Below are 15,830 nucleotides of genomic sequence, written 5' to 3' on the forward strand. Positions count from 1 at the left end.
TGTTGATGTAATCTTTCTGGATTCTGGATTTCAGTGAACAACTGGCTCACGGGTCTGGTGCAAAGGGTGACAGTGAATGGGGCAGACAGCAGACTGGTGACCTGTCATTAGCAGGGTTCCACATGGCTCCATCCTAAGCCCTGCGTTCTTCAACATCTTCATAAATGACTTGGACACAGGACTGGAAGGGACACTGAGCAAGTTTACAGATGATACAAAACTGGGATGGGCTGCTGACCCTGCTGAAGGCAGGGAGACCTTGCAGAGAGACCTCATCAGATCAGAGGACTGAGCAATCATCAACCACACGAAGTTCAACAGGGGAAAGGGCTGGATTCTGCACCTGGGACAGGGCAACCATCTTTCCTCCCTGGTGACCAGCGACAGGACCTGGGCAAAAGGCCCGAAGCTGTGCCAGGGAGGATTAGGCTGGATTTTAGAAAAAGGCTCTTGACTCAGAGGGACGCTGGGCACTGGAACAGGATCCCCAGGGAAGTGGTCAGAGCCCCAAGCCTGACGGACCTCGAGAAGTGTTTGGACAATGCTCTCAGGCACATGACTCTTGGGGGTGGTCCTGACCAGGATCAGGAGTTGGACTTGATGATCTTTATGGGTCCCTTCCAACTCAGCTTACTCTGTGATTCTATGTGAAATCCTTGCTTTTATTTGCTTGTGTGCAAAACTTTTGTTTCATTTATTAAACTGCCTTTATCTGAGTCCATAAGTTCCCTCACTCTAACTCTTCCAATTCTCTCCACCATCCTACCAGGGGTTGGGAGTGAGCAGCTGTGTAGGGCTGTGTTACCAGCTGGGGTTAAACCATGACAATATTTTACAAAGAGAGGGAAAAAACAGAAGAGTATCTATAATGCATCAGGAGATTTTACATGAAAGAATTGCCTTTCCCTCTGACTTTTCATACTGTTACAACTCATAAAATAACTTTTTGAAGAACTACATTCCACAGATGAACTCCTTTTCTAGCACAGGTGCTCACTTGATAATATTTTGAGAGACCTGGGAGAAGGTTAAGAAGGCAGCTCTTACATCATTAGCTATGAGAAGGCTTATATATCAATTCCCCATCATAAATGCAAATTATTTTAGTAATCTAAAAAATAAGAATTGTGACAAGCATTTTTAATAAAATATCAACAATCAAGCAGCATGATGAACTGTTTAAAATTACAGACCAATTTTTGTTGCTGGAGTGTAAGAAGAGTAGAAATGAAAATCTCATCTCTGTGTTACACAGATGTGGTAGGTTTTGGCCAAGTCAAGGTTTTAAGCAATGAAATTCTATATAGTAACAGGGTTTCTCTGTGTAGTGGTTCAAGTGTGTTGAAGTTGTTCCACCTATGTTTCTTTCTCAGTTTTATTTACAGCTTAGTTTCAATTACCTCTTTTAATTGCTTTTCCTCCAACAGTTCGTGTGCATTCAATAACAAATGTAGAAGTTCTAGGTTTTTGAGGATCTGTAGTTACAGGTCATCCTGAAGGATTTCTGCACTGTTTCATCGTATTTATTAAACCAAACACTCCATAGAAGTCAGGAATATTTTACTATTTAAATAATACATTTTTCTAAGCTTGCCTTTAGGGTTGCAAAACTTATATTGTTACCATCTGATGGGTTTCCCTGTGACTGAAGCCTTCGGGTTCTGATGGAAACTTAACGAAAGAGCGATAAATAGTAATTTGAAAAGGCTGAAATGTAAAGCAGCTGCCAAGAGTGATACAATGCCACTTGGATGAATCAGCAAAACCCACATATGCATCTACAGGGGCCGTTGCATGAGCGAGGAGAAGGCACTGGGTGCCCATAGGTGCTGTGGGAGCAGCGGATTCCCTGTCCAATGAGGTGGAATGCTCCGCGGGCACATGGTTTACGCTGCTCAAAATAACTCGGGACCTGCAAACTGACAAATGCTATTGCTCCGGTGGTGACAGGTTGTCCAGCTCCTTACAGCCATCCTCACAATAACGAAGGTTAACTTCCCTCACTCTATGGACTCCTAGCTGTTTCTGTTCCTGAGGACTCCAAGAATCCCCTCGCTTCCTTACTTTAACCTCACACTTCTGGATAACTCTCAGCGCTACTCACTGCCAGGTTGGGCAGCAGCATCTGGAGGAATTAAAAAAGGTAATCCCTCAATTTCAGATTGGTCTACATTTTGATTTTGCAGAGTGTAGCAGAAGGGTTTGACAAGCATGTATATTTGAATGCTAATTATAGCTGGTAAGGCATATACAGGGAACAAATATGTTTTTAAACCGACTTAGATTATGCTGAGGTATGTGCATTGCAGTGAAAGAGAAACAGTGTTCTGCGGCATTATAAAGGACCTGAATAGCATTGGTGGGGTTCTCAGAATCCCTTGGAGCCAGTCTGACTCCTCTAAAGAGTCAACAAGATTCTAATGACCTGAAAAGTTCCTTGCTGGGATTCTTTCCTCTTCCTGTTCATCTTTCCTTCATGAAATAATGGAGGAGTGAAATATATGCATTCTTGTATTCAGACTTAAACCAAGATGCCATCATTTGGAAGTCCTTCTTAAGCTAAATCAAACCTAATTTAATGTGACCCCCATAGTTAAATGCTTTCTATTTATTTAATTATTTATCCTGTCATGTAAAATGACCCCTGTGGCTATATTTAGTTCAGGGAGATCTGCTCTCTGGATTAATGTACACAACAGCTGCAGAAACAGTCCTGCTAGAAGGGCATAGCTCTCACCCTTGCGCTCACTATCTCCTTTGCTCTCTTTCTCTCTCTCAGAAAAGTATTTGACTGTCAGTAGCAAATGTTTGGCTCAATATATTGCAACATTAAGCAGTAATCAGAAGCCCACGTTAAGTTACCAAATAATACATCAACAATTGACAAGAGAACAGAGTAGTTCCTGAGCATACGTTAATAGAACATTATACAAATCATGCTAAAGACACTGATTACTTTATCAGCAGTTTTGTTTCGGTCATGAGGTTTCCATTTGTGAAGATGCTCTAGACTTTAAGAGTGAAAACAAAATCAGCAAGCGTTAATGGAACAATTTCATAAACTTCAACTCTGCTCTTCTCCCTCTCCTACACCTCCTGAAGGTTCCTAAGGTCAGGATATTTCTTTGGTTTTGTCTGTCCTTAAGTTTGTGGTTTTTTTACTTTCAGAAATAGCTAAAGCAATAGAGTGGTAGTTCCTGTAGCTGAGCAGAATAATGTTTTACATATCAAAGAATATTTATAGTCAATTCAGGAGATATTAAAGGTCTTGGACATGGCAGAGTAACAAGCACAAAGGGGAACTGTGTGATCTGTGCTGGTTATTATTTCTGTGCATTCTCTAGAGACTTTACAGCAGGTCTTGATGTGGTACAAAAGGATTTTTTTTTTTATCCAAAGCCAGTAACAATTAGTAGTCTAGGCATATTTGCACATAAACACAACATTAAGATAATTTGTCAAAAATGTACACAATACCATAAAGGTAATTGGGCAATGCAACCTCAATTGTAATCTAAACCACAGGATGAGGGGGGAAAGAAAAAAGAATCAGTTTACTTTTCTGTTTAAAACGTAAGTGGCTTAGTGCTTGTTTTCATAAACAGGAATATTGTACAGGAATGGGCAAATTATTCATGTAGAATATAAATCTCATTTAAACATTGCAGTTTGAAAATATGATTAAAATATGAGGGCTTTTATGTTACAATGTTCTTAGGGAAGACTGTTGAAAAAACATAAAAAAAGACAGAACAGTGGATAAAAAGAAATGCAGTGAGACCATGAAAAAAGAAAGGTACAACTGAAAAATCTGAGGAGAAAAACGCAATCCAGACTTCTTTTGTGTCTAATTTAACACTTAAGTTCCCTTTTCCACCGGGAACCTGTATTTGTAGGAAAACTGAATCTCATTTTAAATCCAACCAGCCCACGGATTTGAAATTTCCAGACAAAGAGATGTGCAAATGCCATGTGGTTTGCACAGCCCTGCTTTTTCAGTCTGCACTTGCTGAGTCTGGCTGCACAAGCTGGCAGTGCTGTAGTCACCAACACTCGTGTGAGAGTCCCTGACACTGGTGTCCCTCCAACACAGGGGGAGAACAGATACTTCTGCTCAGCACTCTGAGTTGTGCAAATTCTCATTACAGTGCCAATGCAGTGCTGTAATTTGTCAGTCCAGGCTGAGCTGTGCAGTACCGCTGAGCACTGAGAGCTCAGCTGTAGTTTCAGTCCCAAGCTGAAATCCTCAGCCATGTGCATGTGTGGATTTGTGCACTGCTCCCACACACTGCCAGCAGGACTCACAGAAATGGCTGAGTTTAGATCATTTGGCTCACAATCCATGAAAAAGGATTTGCAGTCTAGCAGAGTGGTGTGTGTGTTTGAACCAGGATAAATGAATATTGTTGCCTGTTAGTTATATTTTCATTGAGGACTTCCATATGTACATTCAGCATCAAATTGTTGGATCTCTGCTGCAGCTGTTTTGGCCTTTCATATAAACTTTTTCTCATATGGGCAATCCTTGAAGGAAAGAGGACTATATACATTACTTGAATTGTCCTACATTGTGAACAGTTGAAGTTCCCTCAGAACTTACCTGGATACCTGAGGCCTGGCTGCACAGGTCTTTGGGAGAGGAGGATGGAGAACCATCCCAGACAGGCCTCAAAGACAGCCATCACCTGTCTTTCTTTCCGAACTTTTAATTTAAAAATCAGCTGAAAATGTATTTGTTTCAATGAGAAGTTGTTTCTTCAAGATACTGTTTGCCTTGCAGTTCAAGGAGATTCACTGAGGAGGAAAAAGGAACTTGAGACATGGGATAAAGGGTCTCAGTTCTCATTTTTAGAACTACTAAAGGACAATATTAATTATGAAATAAGGAAGACTTTCTGTGATAAGAGTGAAAAACCAAAGGTCTTTTCATTATATGAGAGTACAAAGGAAGTGTTGAAAAAGTTAAAGAGTTCTTAATGTGCATTTCCTGTGAAGCAGAGTTGAGTGTTTCCTCCTTCTTAGGGTGTCTAATACTGTAACAGTGAGGTCATGGGCCAGGGCAGGACTCCAAGTGCACACAGGGCTCCTGCAGTGTCTGCTGCAGAATAACTTGGAGAGAGGATTTATCCCATCCCCTTTCTGAGGGATTGTTTCCATGAGAAGCTGTTCACTCGTGAGCCTGGAGATTCTCCATTTTCCATATTTAATTACATTACTTAGAACTAGGAGTTTAGCTTTCTGACTCATTACAGGGAATGGAAATCAAAGCCATCAAAGTGTCTAAAACAGAAAAGTAAACCACCCAGTTTTCTAAACACTATTTTAAATATATCTCATATGCACGCCCCCAAACACACAACCTTAGTCCTCTACTCCAGCCTAACCTTTCCTGTGTCTGGAGTCTCAGCCTGTCCTGCAGCAGCCACAGCTTGTCAACACACAGGACCAGAAACGGTGACAATGGCAACTGCTCAGTGAGAATTCCTGCAAGCACTGTGCCAACTGAAATTTCACCTTTTAACTTTTGAAAGCCAAAGATGTTCCAATGCTTTTTGCATTAAATTTAATTGCATATAATCTGTTTATTCTGACACAGAGAAGGAGAGTTTGAAAAATTATCTTTAGGGCGTCAAGCATTAGAAACTGTTCTCACCAGCTAAAATGGAGATACTCTCACCAAGTATCCTCACCAACAGCTCTCATGAGCTGTTCTCACCAACTAAAATGGACATACATATCTGATATATCTGGGATTCCCTTAAGCTTGCTGAGATTTCACTAGTGCTATTTCTGTAGAAAAAGTTCAGATTGTTTCAGTGGTGACTCAAGAATGAGTCTAAGAAAACTCAAACAAGAAGAAATGAAAGTGTTTGGTATCATATTATGCAAGACCCCTGCAGTACACATTTCCTCCCTTCCATGTAACAATTTTCAGATTAAGCCACTGCTAAAAACAACTGTGGAAGCTTATTCTACCTTTGTGAATATTTAATCTTAAATATCACTTGGCTAGTAAGAGAACATTGCCATAACCATAGGCTCCTGGAAACTCAAAGCTTCTTCAAATAGTTGCCTAATGGAAACTGAATTAGCAGAGTGAAGAAATTCATGGAGTCAGTTTTGCTCATGGCATCCTCTGGTGCCTTTCAGGATAGCAGGAGCCCAGATCACTACAGTTGGTGTCCCAGGAAAGCCAAAGATGCCCTGGCACTGTGGTTTGGTGCTGGAGCTAATGAGCCAGTCAAGAGTAGAGAGCTGCAGGCTGCTGGTGGCAGTCACCCCATTTCCCCCTAAATAATGCCAGTTTAGAGACATTACTTGTAACCAGCAATGCAATTCCTGCCCCTGATACAGGTTCATTACGACTCTTTTCCAGTCGGCAAAATCACTGGTGCTTTCGTTGCCACCACAGATTGCTGCCTACTGTGCTTTTGCTAGTCTGTCCTTCCTGCCTGCTCAACACAGCTATCTGCACTTACCTGCAGATAAGAGACATCTGCAATTACACTACAATTAGCACAGGTCTTAGAAAAAAAAAAAAACAAAACAAAAAAAAACCACCAAAAAAACAAACAAACAAACAAACAAAAAAACCCCAACAAACTGGACATCTCTCAAGACATAAGCAAGGCAGAATTAATAACTGTAATGGGATTTACCAGCAGTTTCACAGCAACACTGACTGAAACTTAACATTTTCCATTAAAGTAAAAATATCAAATAATTCCAAATAATTTAAAATTTCAGTAGACAAGCACTGCCTCAAAATGCTACCTTTGACTAGAACCCAACTACTTCATTACTAAAAATAGAATAAAAAGTAATCTTCTACACAAATTGAAAATAGAGAAGAGTTAGATATAAAATTCTGACCCTGAGTGAGCTCTAAAGAAAAGTGATGGCCCTCTAACTATTAAGAAATTGGCATCAGGTTCGTTCTCATTAATATCTTGCTTCCCAGCTCTAGAAGGAGAACTCTGCTCCCTTCTACCTCTTCTGCACCAATGGGCAGAAGGAAGGAAGTTGTTCCAGGTCCTTTGCTGGGGAACTGTTTGTTTTCCTCACTTTGCTATCAAACAGTGGCTTCCTCACTAGGGTTTTTCAAGCTATAATTATGAAAATATTTTGCCTAAACACATCTAAACACATCTTTGAGAGTAGCTCCTCATGTTGCAGTAATACTCCTTAAGCAAATTAACAGAAATTATTTCTTTCACATTTCAATGCTTTCAATTCATCAGAAGATGAATAGAAGATATGCAAGAACAAAGTGATAAATATACCCAGAATAAAGTCTCAAATAACCATACTGAACACAGAGTTGCTTTACTATGGTTTCCTGCAGAAAAGCTACACTGTGATTATCAACCTCTGTTGAAACAGATAATATCACTGTGAAATAGCATTTATGTCTGTGCAACAGGGGCAAATGAAACCCTGAATACTCTCAGTCAGATAATTTCCATATACTCTTTAGACAAAACCATTATAGGAATTCTTCAAGTTCATTTGACTTCAGGTTTTGATCACACAGTATTCCTTCCCTACTTGGAGCATCCAGTGTCCTCTAAAAATCTGCAGCATCTTTTTTCAGCTCTGATGACCTTTACAGACAGTGAGATGAAGATGTGCCATTCTGAAATGCTGCAGAAAGAGTGGCCAAGAAATGCAGCAATCTGAATTTTGCACCTTGTAAAATACACACTTCTCCAGCCATGTAAAATACAGCCTTCCACTGTAAACATACAAAGGACTGGATGTTCTAACTCAGCCACAGCCACACGTGGGGAGGTTCTAGGTTCTGGGCTGCACTTCATTCATGGGACAGGTCTGTCCTCCAGGCTGTAAACTCCCTCTGTTAGAATGTATTTCAACTCTTGAGAGCTGAAACTGTAGCTTTGGCTGTGACCTTTACAGCACATAGTCACAGCCACAAACAGGCTACAAGAGCCCCTGAAACACGTTCAGCTGCACCAAGGGGCACAGCTGCCCAAGAAGTTAAAGGTGAGCAAGCAAAAGCAGTTTCCACTGAGCAGGAACTTTAAGCCTCATGGAGAACTCTTTGCACTCTTAAGAGGTTAAATTATAAACTCTGTCCAATCATGAAACAGCTCACAATATTATTTCATGTGGGCTTCCCAAATCAGTGTTCTCTATGTGCATCAGCTTCACTGAAACACTGCACCAGATAATTTAATGCCAAGTGTTCAGCTGGTATCACAGACCCTGGCTCAGCTGCAGGGACTCCACAGCATGCTTAAAAGCCTACAATTCACATGGTATTTTATTTCTCATTCATTGTACAGGTACAAGCTTAGCAATATTTTGATTGGGTGCCTCTGTAGTCTTAGTGATTTTATTTGTTTAAAATTATGAAAATAAAGCAAAATCAATAAATATAAAATGCCTGATATTTACATAAGGAAGAGGATTTCAGTATAAAGAAACCTATCTTGAGCAGAGGGATTAAGGTCTCAAATGCACATCAGATTATGATAGCTGTATGTTCATTCATTGAAGAAGAATATAAACAGTTTAAATTAAAACCTTCCTGTTTGTAAATAAAGAATAAGGGCTGGCACTCATATTCCAGGAAGAAATACTGCAGCAGTATGAGACATTACCAGTTCATTTGTTCTTAAGCATCCCTTTTCCAGGGACAACTGTCCCACTAGAAAAGCCCAAAGCCTTTCACAGCAGAAATACCTCTTTAACTTTTGCATCCCTGATAACTTCAGCTGTTACACAAGGCTGTGAATGGACATGGACAGTTCTGGGGCATGGATGTTCTCTTCTCTTGATGTCACGACAGGAACAGAACCTTCTGCAGGGTGAAAACCAGACAGCTTGGGGTAGGAATGCCTGAAACCACTGCAGCAAGATTTGCCACGCCATAAATGAAGTAGGAGAGAGATAATCACTGCATAGTCTGAGAGACAGATCCAGTGAACAGTCATGCACTTGTTTCAGTATCTGTGAGGAATCAGCTCTCTGAAAGGGGTAAAGAGCAGTCATTTATCTTCATATTTAGGACACCAGAAGATGAGGGTATTATCAGGGCATCTGAATTCCTCTGCAGTCTTCATGGCTCTCATGTAAATAAAAGGGAGAACCACACAGTTAACACTTGCTTAAGTATCAAAAGGGATGCTTTAGCTTTGCTTATCAGGCATACAGGTTAAGTATGGGCCTCCTGATGCTCTCATCTCATATGGTACATTTTTTCAGAATCAGGATGACCTAAGAACATGATTCTGAAAGCCTTGTAGTACAAATTATGTTTGCATCAAATAATGACACGGTTCTCTACTTATTTTCAATAAATAATGACATAGTTCTCTACTTACTTTAAATAGCTTATTAGAATTAATGCTGGATTTAAGAAGCTGTGGAACATTTAGACCCATTACAGCTTCTTATAATGCATGAAAAATTGTCATTATAGAATATTTTAGTTCTTTTTCCTTTCTCCTCACATCCTTCTTATGATTTTGAGGGTTCATTTACTTACTACTTCCGTGCTATTCAAGCTAAATTTACTTCACTTTAAAGTACTGTTACTCTCAACAACTTTCAGTCCCTGAAACATCCATCACTTAATCTAATCTGATGAGATTGCTTCTTAGCTAAGAAACACACATCAGCAATGATGAAGATTTGACATTGAAACTCAGTTAATAGCTCTGTAGTTGATGTTTTGCCTTGAACAGAGTAGAAAATACCCCACTCTCAGTTACTTTTTGCGAGGCTACTGACAGTAGAAAGTGATGACAGATGAACTTTACTGGGTAAAGGCAGCAGTGGCTGGCTGGATGTGTAGAAGCAGGCCTTTAACACAAGGCCATCCTTATGCTGCAAGTATTGCAAGTACTTCTAAGTATTCAGCACACAGATGAAGTTTGAAAATGTTGTGTTCTGCCTGTCATTATGTTCAATCAAAAAATTGCTATTGTTAAGGCATGGTCCTGTTTGTCCTTTTTGTTGGCAGCATGCAAGACGACAGTTTAGAAACCTCAACTTCAATATCTCAGCTTCTGAGAGAGAGTTATTTAGCAGAAACTAAGCACCAAGGGAGGAGTGAAAGGAGCAGATCAGAGCCAGTTTCTCATAATTTCCACTATGCCAATGCTTCTGGTGATTCAGATGAGGTAGCTGCCCAGGATGACCTCCCAGATCTGTCTGCCTTTTTGAGCCAAGAAGAGCTTGATGAAAGTGTAAACCTGGCAAGACAAGCTATTGATCAGAATCCACTGGAAACTAAACAGGATGAGCTTCAGGCACATTCACAGTGCCCCCCAGATCAGCTGAACACCACGGGAAAACACAAACAAATGGCTCAGTCTACAGCTCTGAAAACATCAGACAATGGCCTGCACGCCAACTTTTGCCAGGAACATGTCAGAAATACAAAGGGGTCCAAAGGGAGCTCTCAAGATCTAAAGAAACACCACCTCCCTTCTGAATCAGAATCCAAAAAGGAATTCCTAAACAAGGCGGCAGATTTCATTGAGGAGCTCTCCTCACTTTTCAAAGCCCACAACTCTGAAAGAATACGACCCCGAACATGCAAAAACTACAAGAGTAAAATTGATTCGAAGAACAAGTCTGCTCAAAAAGGGAGCTCTAGCCTGTCTCTCACATCAGAAAACAGAGAAAGGCTTTCCATTCCAACACCTCAAGACTTGGAAAACAAAGCAGAGAAAACTTTTGAACAAACAGATGATCAACAGGCAGCAAACCTGGAATCTATCAGTCAATTAACAAGTGCAGAGCTGAAAACAGAGTCAGACTCTGCATCTGCATATTCTGATGAGCCCATTGGACAGCCACCACGCTTCACTCAAAAACTGAAGAGCAGGGAAGTTCCTGAAGGATCCAAAGTGCAATTGGACTGCATTGTGGTAGGAATCCCAGCACCTGAAGTCAGGTAAACATATTCTGCACTTGTCATTTTGTATTTCTGTAATGGTAGGTGTGTGCAGGTGGGAAATACTTTGTTTGGGAAGAATATTATTTCTACTATGCTTCAGCCTAAACTCACTCTAATTAATAGTTTTGAGGCATTCCTTTGGTGGAGCTTATGCCATTACAAATGCTGTAGTGTGTCCAACCCATATACTCATAGAGGAGTCTGACTAAAAGAGAAAACAGTGCTACAAATTCAGTTTTTTTTTTTTTTAAAAGAAAACAAACAGGAAATATCATCCCCTAGATATTAGCAACACTCTCTGAACACTTCTCTTGCTTATAAAGCAATACTCTGAACACTTCTTTTGCTTATTTCTCCAGGCACTTGCCTTGATAAATTCTTTGGATAATAAAAATGTCAGTGGAAGTGAGAAATTATTTTTCCCCTTTTATCACTCATACCTTATAATGCAAAGACAAATGAAATTATCTTCTCTTATGTATCTGAACGTGTACACAAACTCAATCTGGTTTCTTCACATTCGAACCAGAATTGCTTGTTCATAGACTGTACCCCAACACACAATGTTCAATTCAGGTGTTTTTCCAGAAGGCCACAACACTGTCCTTATACCAGCAGTCATGTCTGTGCTGTTGACATCCATAAAAGTGACAAGGTGCTCATGTCATCCAAGTTTAGGTGTTTAACAACCAGCAGAATTAGAAGCTGACACTATAAAGTCACTGAAGGCTTGCACGGGCAGATTGGAGAAGCCAGGAACTACAGCTCATCCTGCAGATATCCAGGGATGAGCAGGATGCCTGTACACCCAATTCAGGAACCACTTGGTTCCACAGAAATGGGTGATGGATATCTTTGTAACTTGGGTCCCTTTGTGCCACAACAAAACTGAAGCTTTTTAGTTGAAATTTCTATTTCAACATTTGATTTTGGTAATTTTGATTAATTAAATAAGCTACTTATGTGAATGCCATTCAATACAAGAGCTACTAACTTCTGTAGAATAAGCATCCATCAGATATAGGAAATGAGGGACAGGGAGAAAGAAGTGCCCTAGGGAAAGTTAGTCCCAAGCAGTTACAGCTCAAGAAAAAGATCAGACTCAGCTTTCACTTTTACAGTTTTAACTAAAAAAATAAAAGATAAGTCACAAGGGGGAGAACTCTGAACTCTCTCTCCCTTGTGTTTGTGTGTGCTATATTAAGGAGAAAGCTGGGAATGTTAGCTCCTTGAAGAGTTTCCTGATCATAATTATTTATTAACAAAACTTTGTCATGTTCATCCAAGATTCTTTCAACTCCACCACTGTGCAGAACTAACATTAAGAGAGGGTGCAAAAATTGTCACTTGAATGAGTGATAAATATTCACATGCTTCCATGTATCGTGGCCGTATTAGTCACTGCTGCAGCACAAGGAAACCAGAAAACAGAATGTACTTTGGGGTTTGTGTACCATTAATCATGGGGACCAGAAGAATGCAGCATTTTCTCCCTAAAAATAGTGATTATCTTTGATCTGCTGTGCAAAGCTTCCGAAAGAGTGAAGGCCACAGTTGTTGGCCATAGCTGTGGGACTGTGAAACTGTGCTCAGAATTGCTAAATGTCTTACTTGGAGGCTAAGAGTTTCCCAAGGTTTCTGGTGAGTTAGTTCAGTGTCTGTGGAGCTGGGCAAGGACAGAAGGATTGTAATAGATAGGTAAAAGAAATTAAAAAATCAGCAGTCCCAGGAAAGGACCTACTGCCAAGGTATCAACTGATGAAAGAAAATTTAATGACCTTTGACTTAAAATGGACTTCTTAATAACAGAAAGGGATCCCAAGTGACTTATAATGCATATATTAGATACAATTACAAAGTGGAAGTCATACTGTGGGAACCCAGAGCATTGTGAAACAAGAACAGGATTCAGCAAGCTCTGTAATGCAGTTAATCAGTCAACACTAGGAGCAGTCTGATGGTTAAACTGATGTAATGGGGATTACAAGAGAGAAATTAGAGACAGGATATTTAGAAAGGAGCTGATCACAGGGACAGAAAGGACTGGAAAATATGAAGGGCAGATACCATGTTTGAAAGCAAGATAGTACTGAAGCAAATTGATGTAAAAGATGGTGTAAATTACATTCGTCATGGATCAGGGTCAAAATACCATTTTGATTATTGATCAAATTACCAAACAATGGCAACAATAAAGCATTACAGGTGTGATACGTAACTATCCAGCACCAGGGCTCGCTGAGGGAAAAAAATACTGGATGGTGGAGCAAGAGATGAAATGGGGAACTGATCTGAACATGGAAAGTTAAGTCCTCTTGGCTGAATTGAGAATGACCTGCCCAATTGTTTTTAAAGGTAACTTAGCCTTAATGTAACAAGCCCACAGTTCAGAGAAGCTCATTTGGCCAACCCATCTAGAAATTTCTGGGAGAAGTGACTAATTTTTCAGTGTCATCAGCTGCAGACTGATACCACAGAATGTGTGCCTCCAGCTAGCTCACACCTTAGCTGGCAATTAAAGAGCACTACTGCAATTCCTGCTGATTGCTTTGTTCTGTAGGCACTGTGGGTTAGAAACAAACCTTTGAGAGAAATGTGTGGTGTATTTCCAAAGTGTTTGATGACCTCCTTCTCACGCTCCCTTCTACAGCTCTGCTTCTCTATGAGTAATGGTAGGTGTGACATTTACTCCCCTCTGTGAGGAGAGCACTCCTTTTTTCCTCAGGTTCAGAGGTGTCTACATTTTTCCAAACATGTTTGGCACATCACTCTTAGGTTAATTTTACTGATGAATCACATTGCATGGTTTGGCATACATGGCTATGATGGAAGTGTCATGAGGATTTAATGTTCTAAAAACAGGCTGTATGTCATAAGGTTTCCATGAAAACATTCTTTAACATAGGCATACAAAACCTAAAAGCTGCATTTTATGCTGCTTTGTTTGAACAGACCAGACTTGCAACTAATCACATATTTTTAGAAACTCAGACTCTGCAAGATTAATTAGGATTTTTCTTCCTGGCTGCCAAATGAAAGCATTTCTCTGTTTTAGTGCTCAGTCTACAGCCAAACTTCTCTTACATTCAGCTCCAGTCAAGTCAATGGATTAAGCTCTAGGATGAATTTGGCACAGGGGATGACATTGCCTGTGCTGAATGTGAGCCTCCCTCGCATGAGGAAGCTCTCGCTGCAATCCATGGCAGGAGTGAAATGTCAGTGGCAGAGTATTGCTACTTCAGCCATGCCACGTATCTCAATGTCAGAACTCCCCTGGAGCTGACATTTCATTGCTACCATGTACGATGTTTTCATGCTAAGTATAAAATCAAATGTTAACAAGGAAGGAGTAGATACACCACACCAAAGTTTTCCAGGAAGCTTAACTTCACAGCAGACCATTGCTTTTGACTTAAAAGCATTACAACAAGACAACGTTCACACAACGTGCTCCTTTTTCCAACTTAATCTTAAAATACTTGAACATTATGCTGAAAAGGGTGACTACAGAACACACTGCATAGAGAACTAAACACAGATTTGAAACAGGAGTTTATTCCTGAAGTTTTAAATTACTGATGCTGCAAATTTGTGACTAACCAAAGGAAAAAATAAATGCAAAAAAACCAATTAACTTAATCCTGCTTCACAGTTCGAGTCTACTTAAGGAATATAATACTTGTATACTAAAAAGAGAAATGTAAAGATTAGCTTACATGGTATTTTAAAATTTTCTTATAGGAAAATTAAATTGCACCTCACAAAAAGTATGATACAGACTTAACTCCGCACAAACACAACAGGTTAATTGGAAAAGCTGATCAGTAACAGAGTGAATTCTATCTTAATGGCAATTATATCACAGAATTTCGTGTAATGTGTTTTGCCCAATGTGCCACTTCAGTAAGGAAACACATTTAAATGGACACAAAAATAGAATATCACTGTACTATGCAAGTTATTTTAATGCTCTGAAAAGATGCTGCTGGAAATGAAATCAAATTCTAGAACATGGGTATTCTCTTGAATGCTTATTCATATCTGCTAAGGCTCACACGCTCAAACAAGGCTACAATATAAGGAAGAGGCATGGGGTAGGTATATAAAAAGACATGAGTAAGTGCCATGACTCATGTCTCAAAGTACACAGTTGCCTGCATGAATTACACACCTAAAAGGCAACTTGTACATTCATATACCAAATTTGTGCCTGTAGTCACACAACTGCAGGAACCTTCTCTCCTGATGTGAACATTTTCAATGATGACTAACTGCAGTTCTTGAGAACAACAGTAGAATAAACCATAATGTAAAGAGAATTTTTAAAAATTCTCCCTTCAGTATCACAGGAATCCTATATAATTCCCAAGTCTGGAACTTGAAAAGGCACTAATAATTGTCAAAGGATATTTTCAATCGACCCTGTAATGCACATTACCATACTTCTCCCTTGGGACTGCTAAATATTTCCTCTACTGGCTCCAGGTAGGGTTGTTCATCTATTCCAGGCAATGGAGGTTTGTGTTCTGGATGCCAACTACGAGCTGTGGTGTCTGTACCTACACGTGTGTGAGGACAGCACTGAACAGAAAAGAAAATGTGACACTCACTTCTGGGGAACCAGACCAAAAAAGTCCTTTGTATCTAAGTATTAGTGGTAAAAATTCCAGATTTGGGCAAGCCATTATGGGCAAAGTTTAAAATAGATGTAGTTGTTTCTTCTCTTTGAAGAGTTTTGTTTTAGAGTATCTGACAGATCTGTGACAGAATAAGACCACTAAAAGTCAACCAGAAGATGGTAGAAAGATAGTTATTTTTAAAGGAAACATATTTTGAACGGAAATGCAAACCAATAGTTTCAAAATAAAGTTAACATAAATAAAGATTAGTATTTTCAAAA

The 15,830-nt window shown here is 39.8% G+C and overlaps 1 protein-coding gene across 3 annotated transcripts in view; it reads left to right on the forward strand.

The window, feature by feature from the left end:
- Positions 1-15,830, forward strand: part of MYPN (myopalladin) — a 69,706-nt gene that overhangs the window by 14,206 nt on the left and 39,670 nt on the right. The window contains exons 1-2 of one of the 3 annotated variants that reach the window (XM_072930785.1): positions 1,778-2,143; positions 9,989-10,927. In XM_072930785.1, coding sequence (XP_072786886.1) covers positions 9,990-10,927 — 938 coding nt within the window. In that variant the 5' untranslated portion in view covers positions 1,778-2,143; position 9,989. Of the gene's footprint in view, positions 1-1,777; positions 2,144-2,909; positions 3,112-9,988; positions 10,928-15,830 lie in introns of those variants that run through there. The other 2 variants (XM_030275571.4, XM_002190720.5) reach the window with 2 other exon arrangements.

The sequence above is a fragment of the Taeniopygia guttata genome, chromosome 6, assembly GCF_048771995.1.
Source record: "Taeniopygia guttata chromosome 6, bTaeGut7.mat, whole genome shotgun sequence".
NCBI lineage: Eukaryota > Metazoa > Chordata > Aves > Passeriformes > Estrildidae > Taeniopygia > Taeniopygia guttata.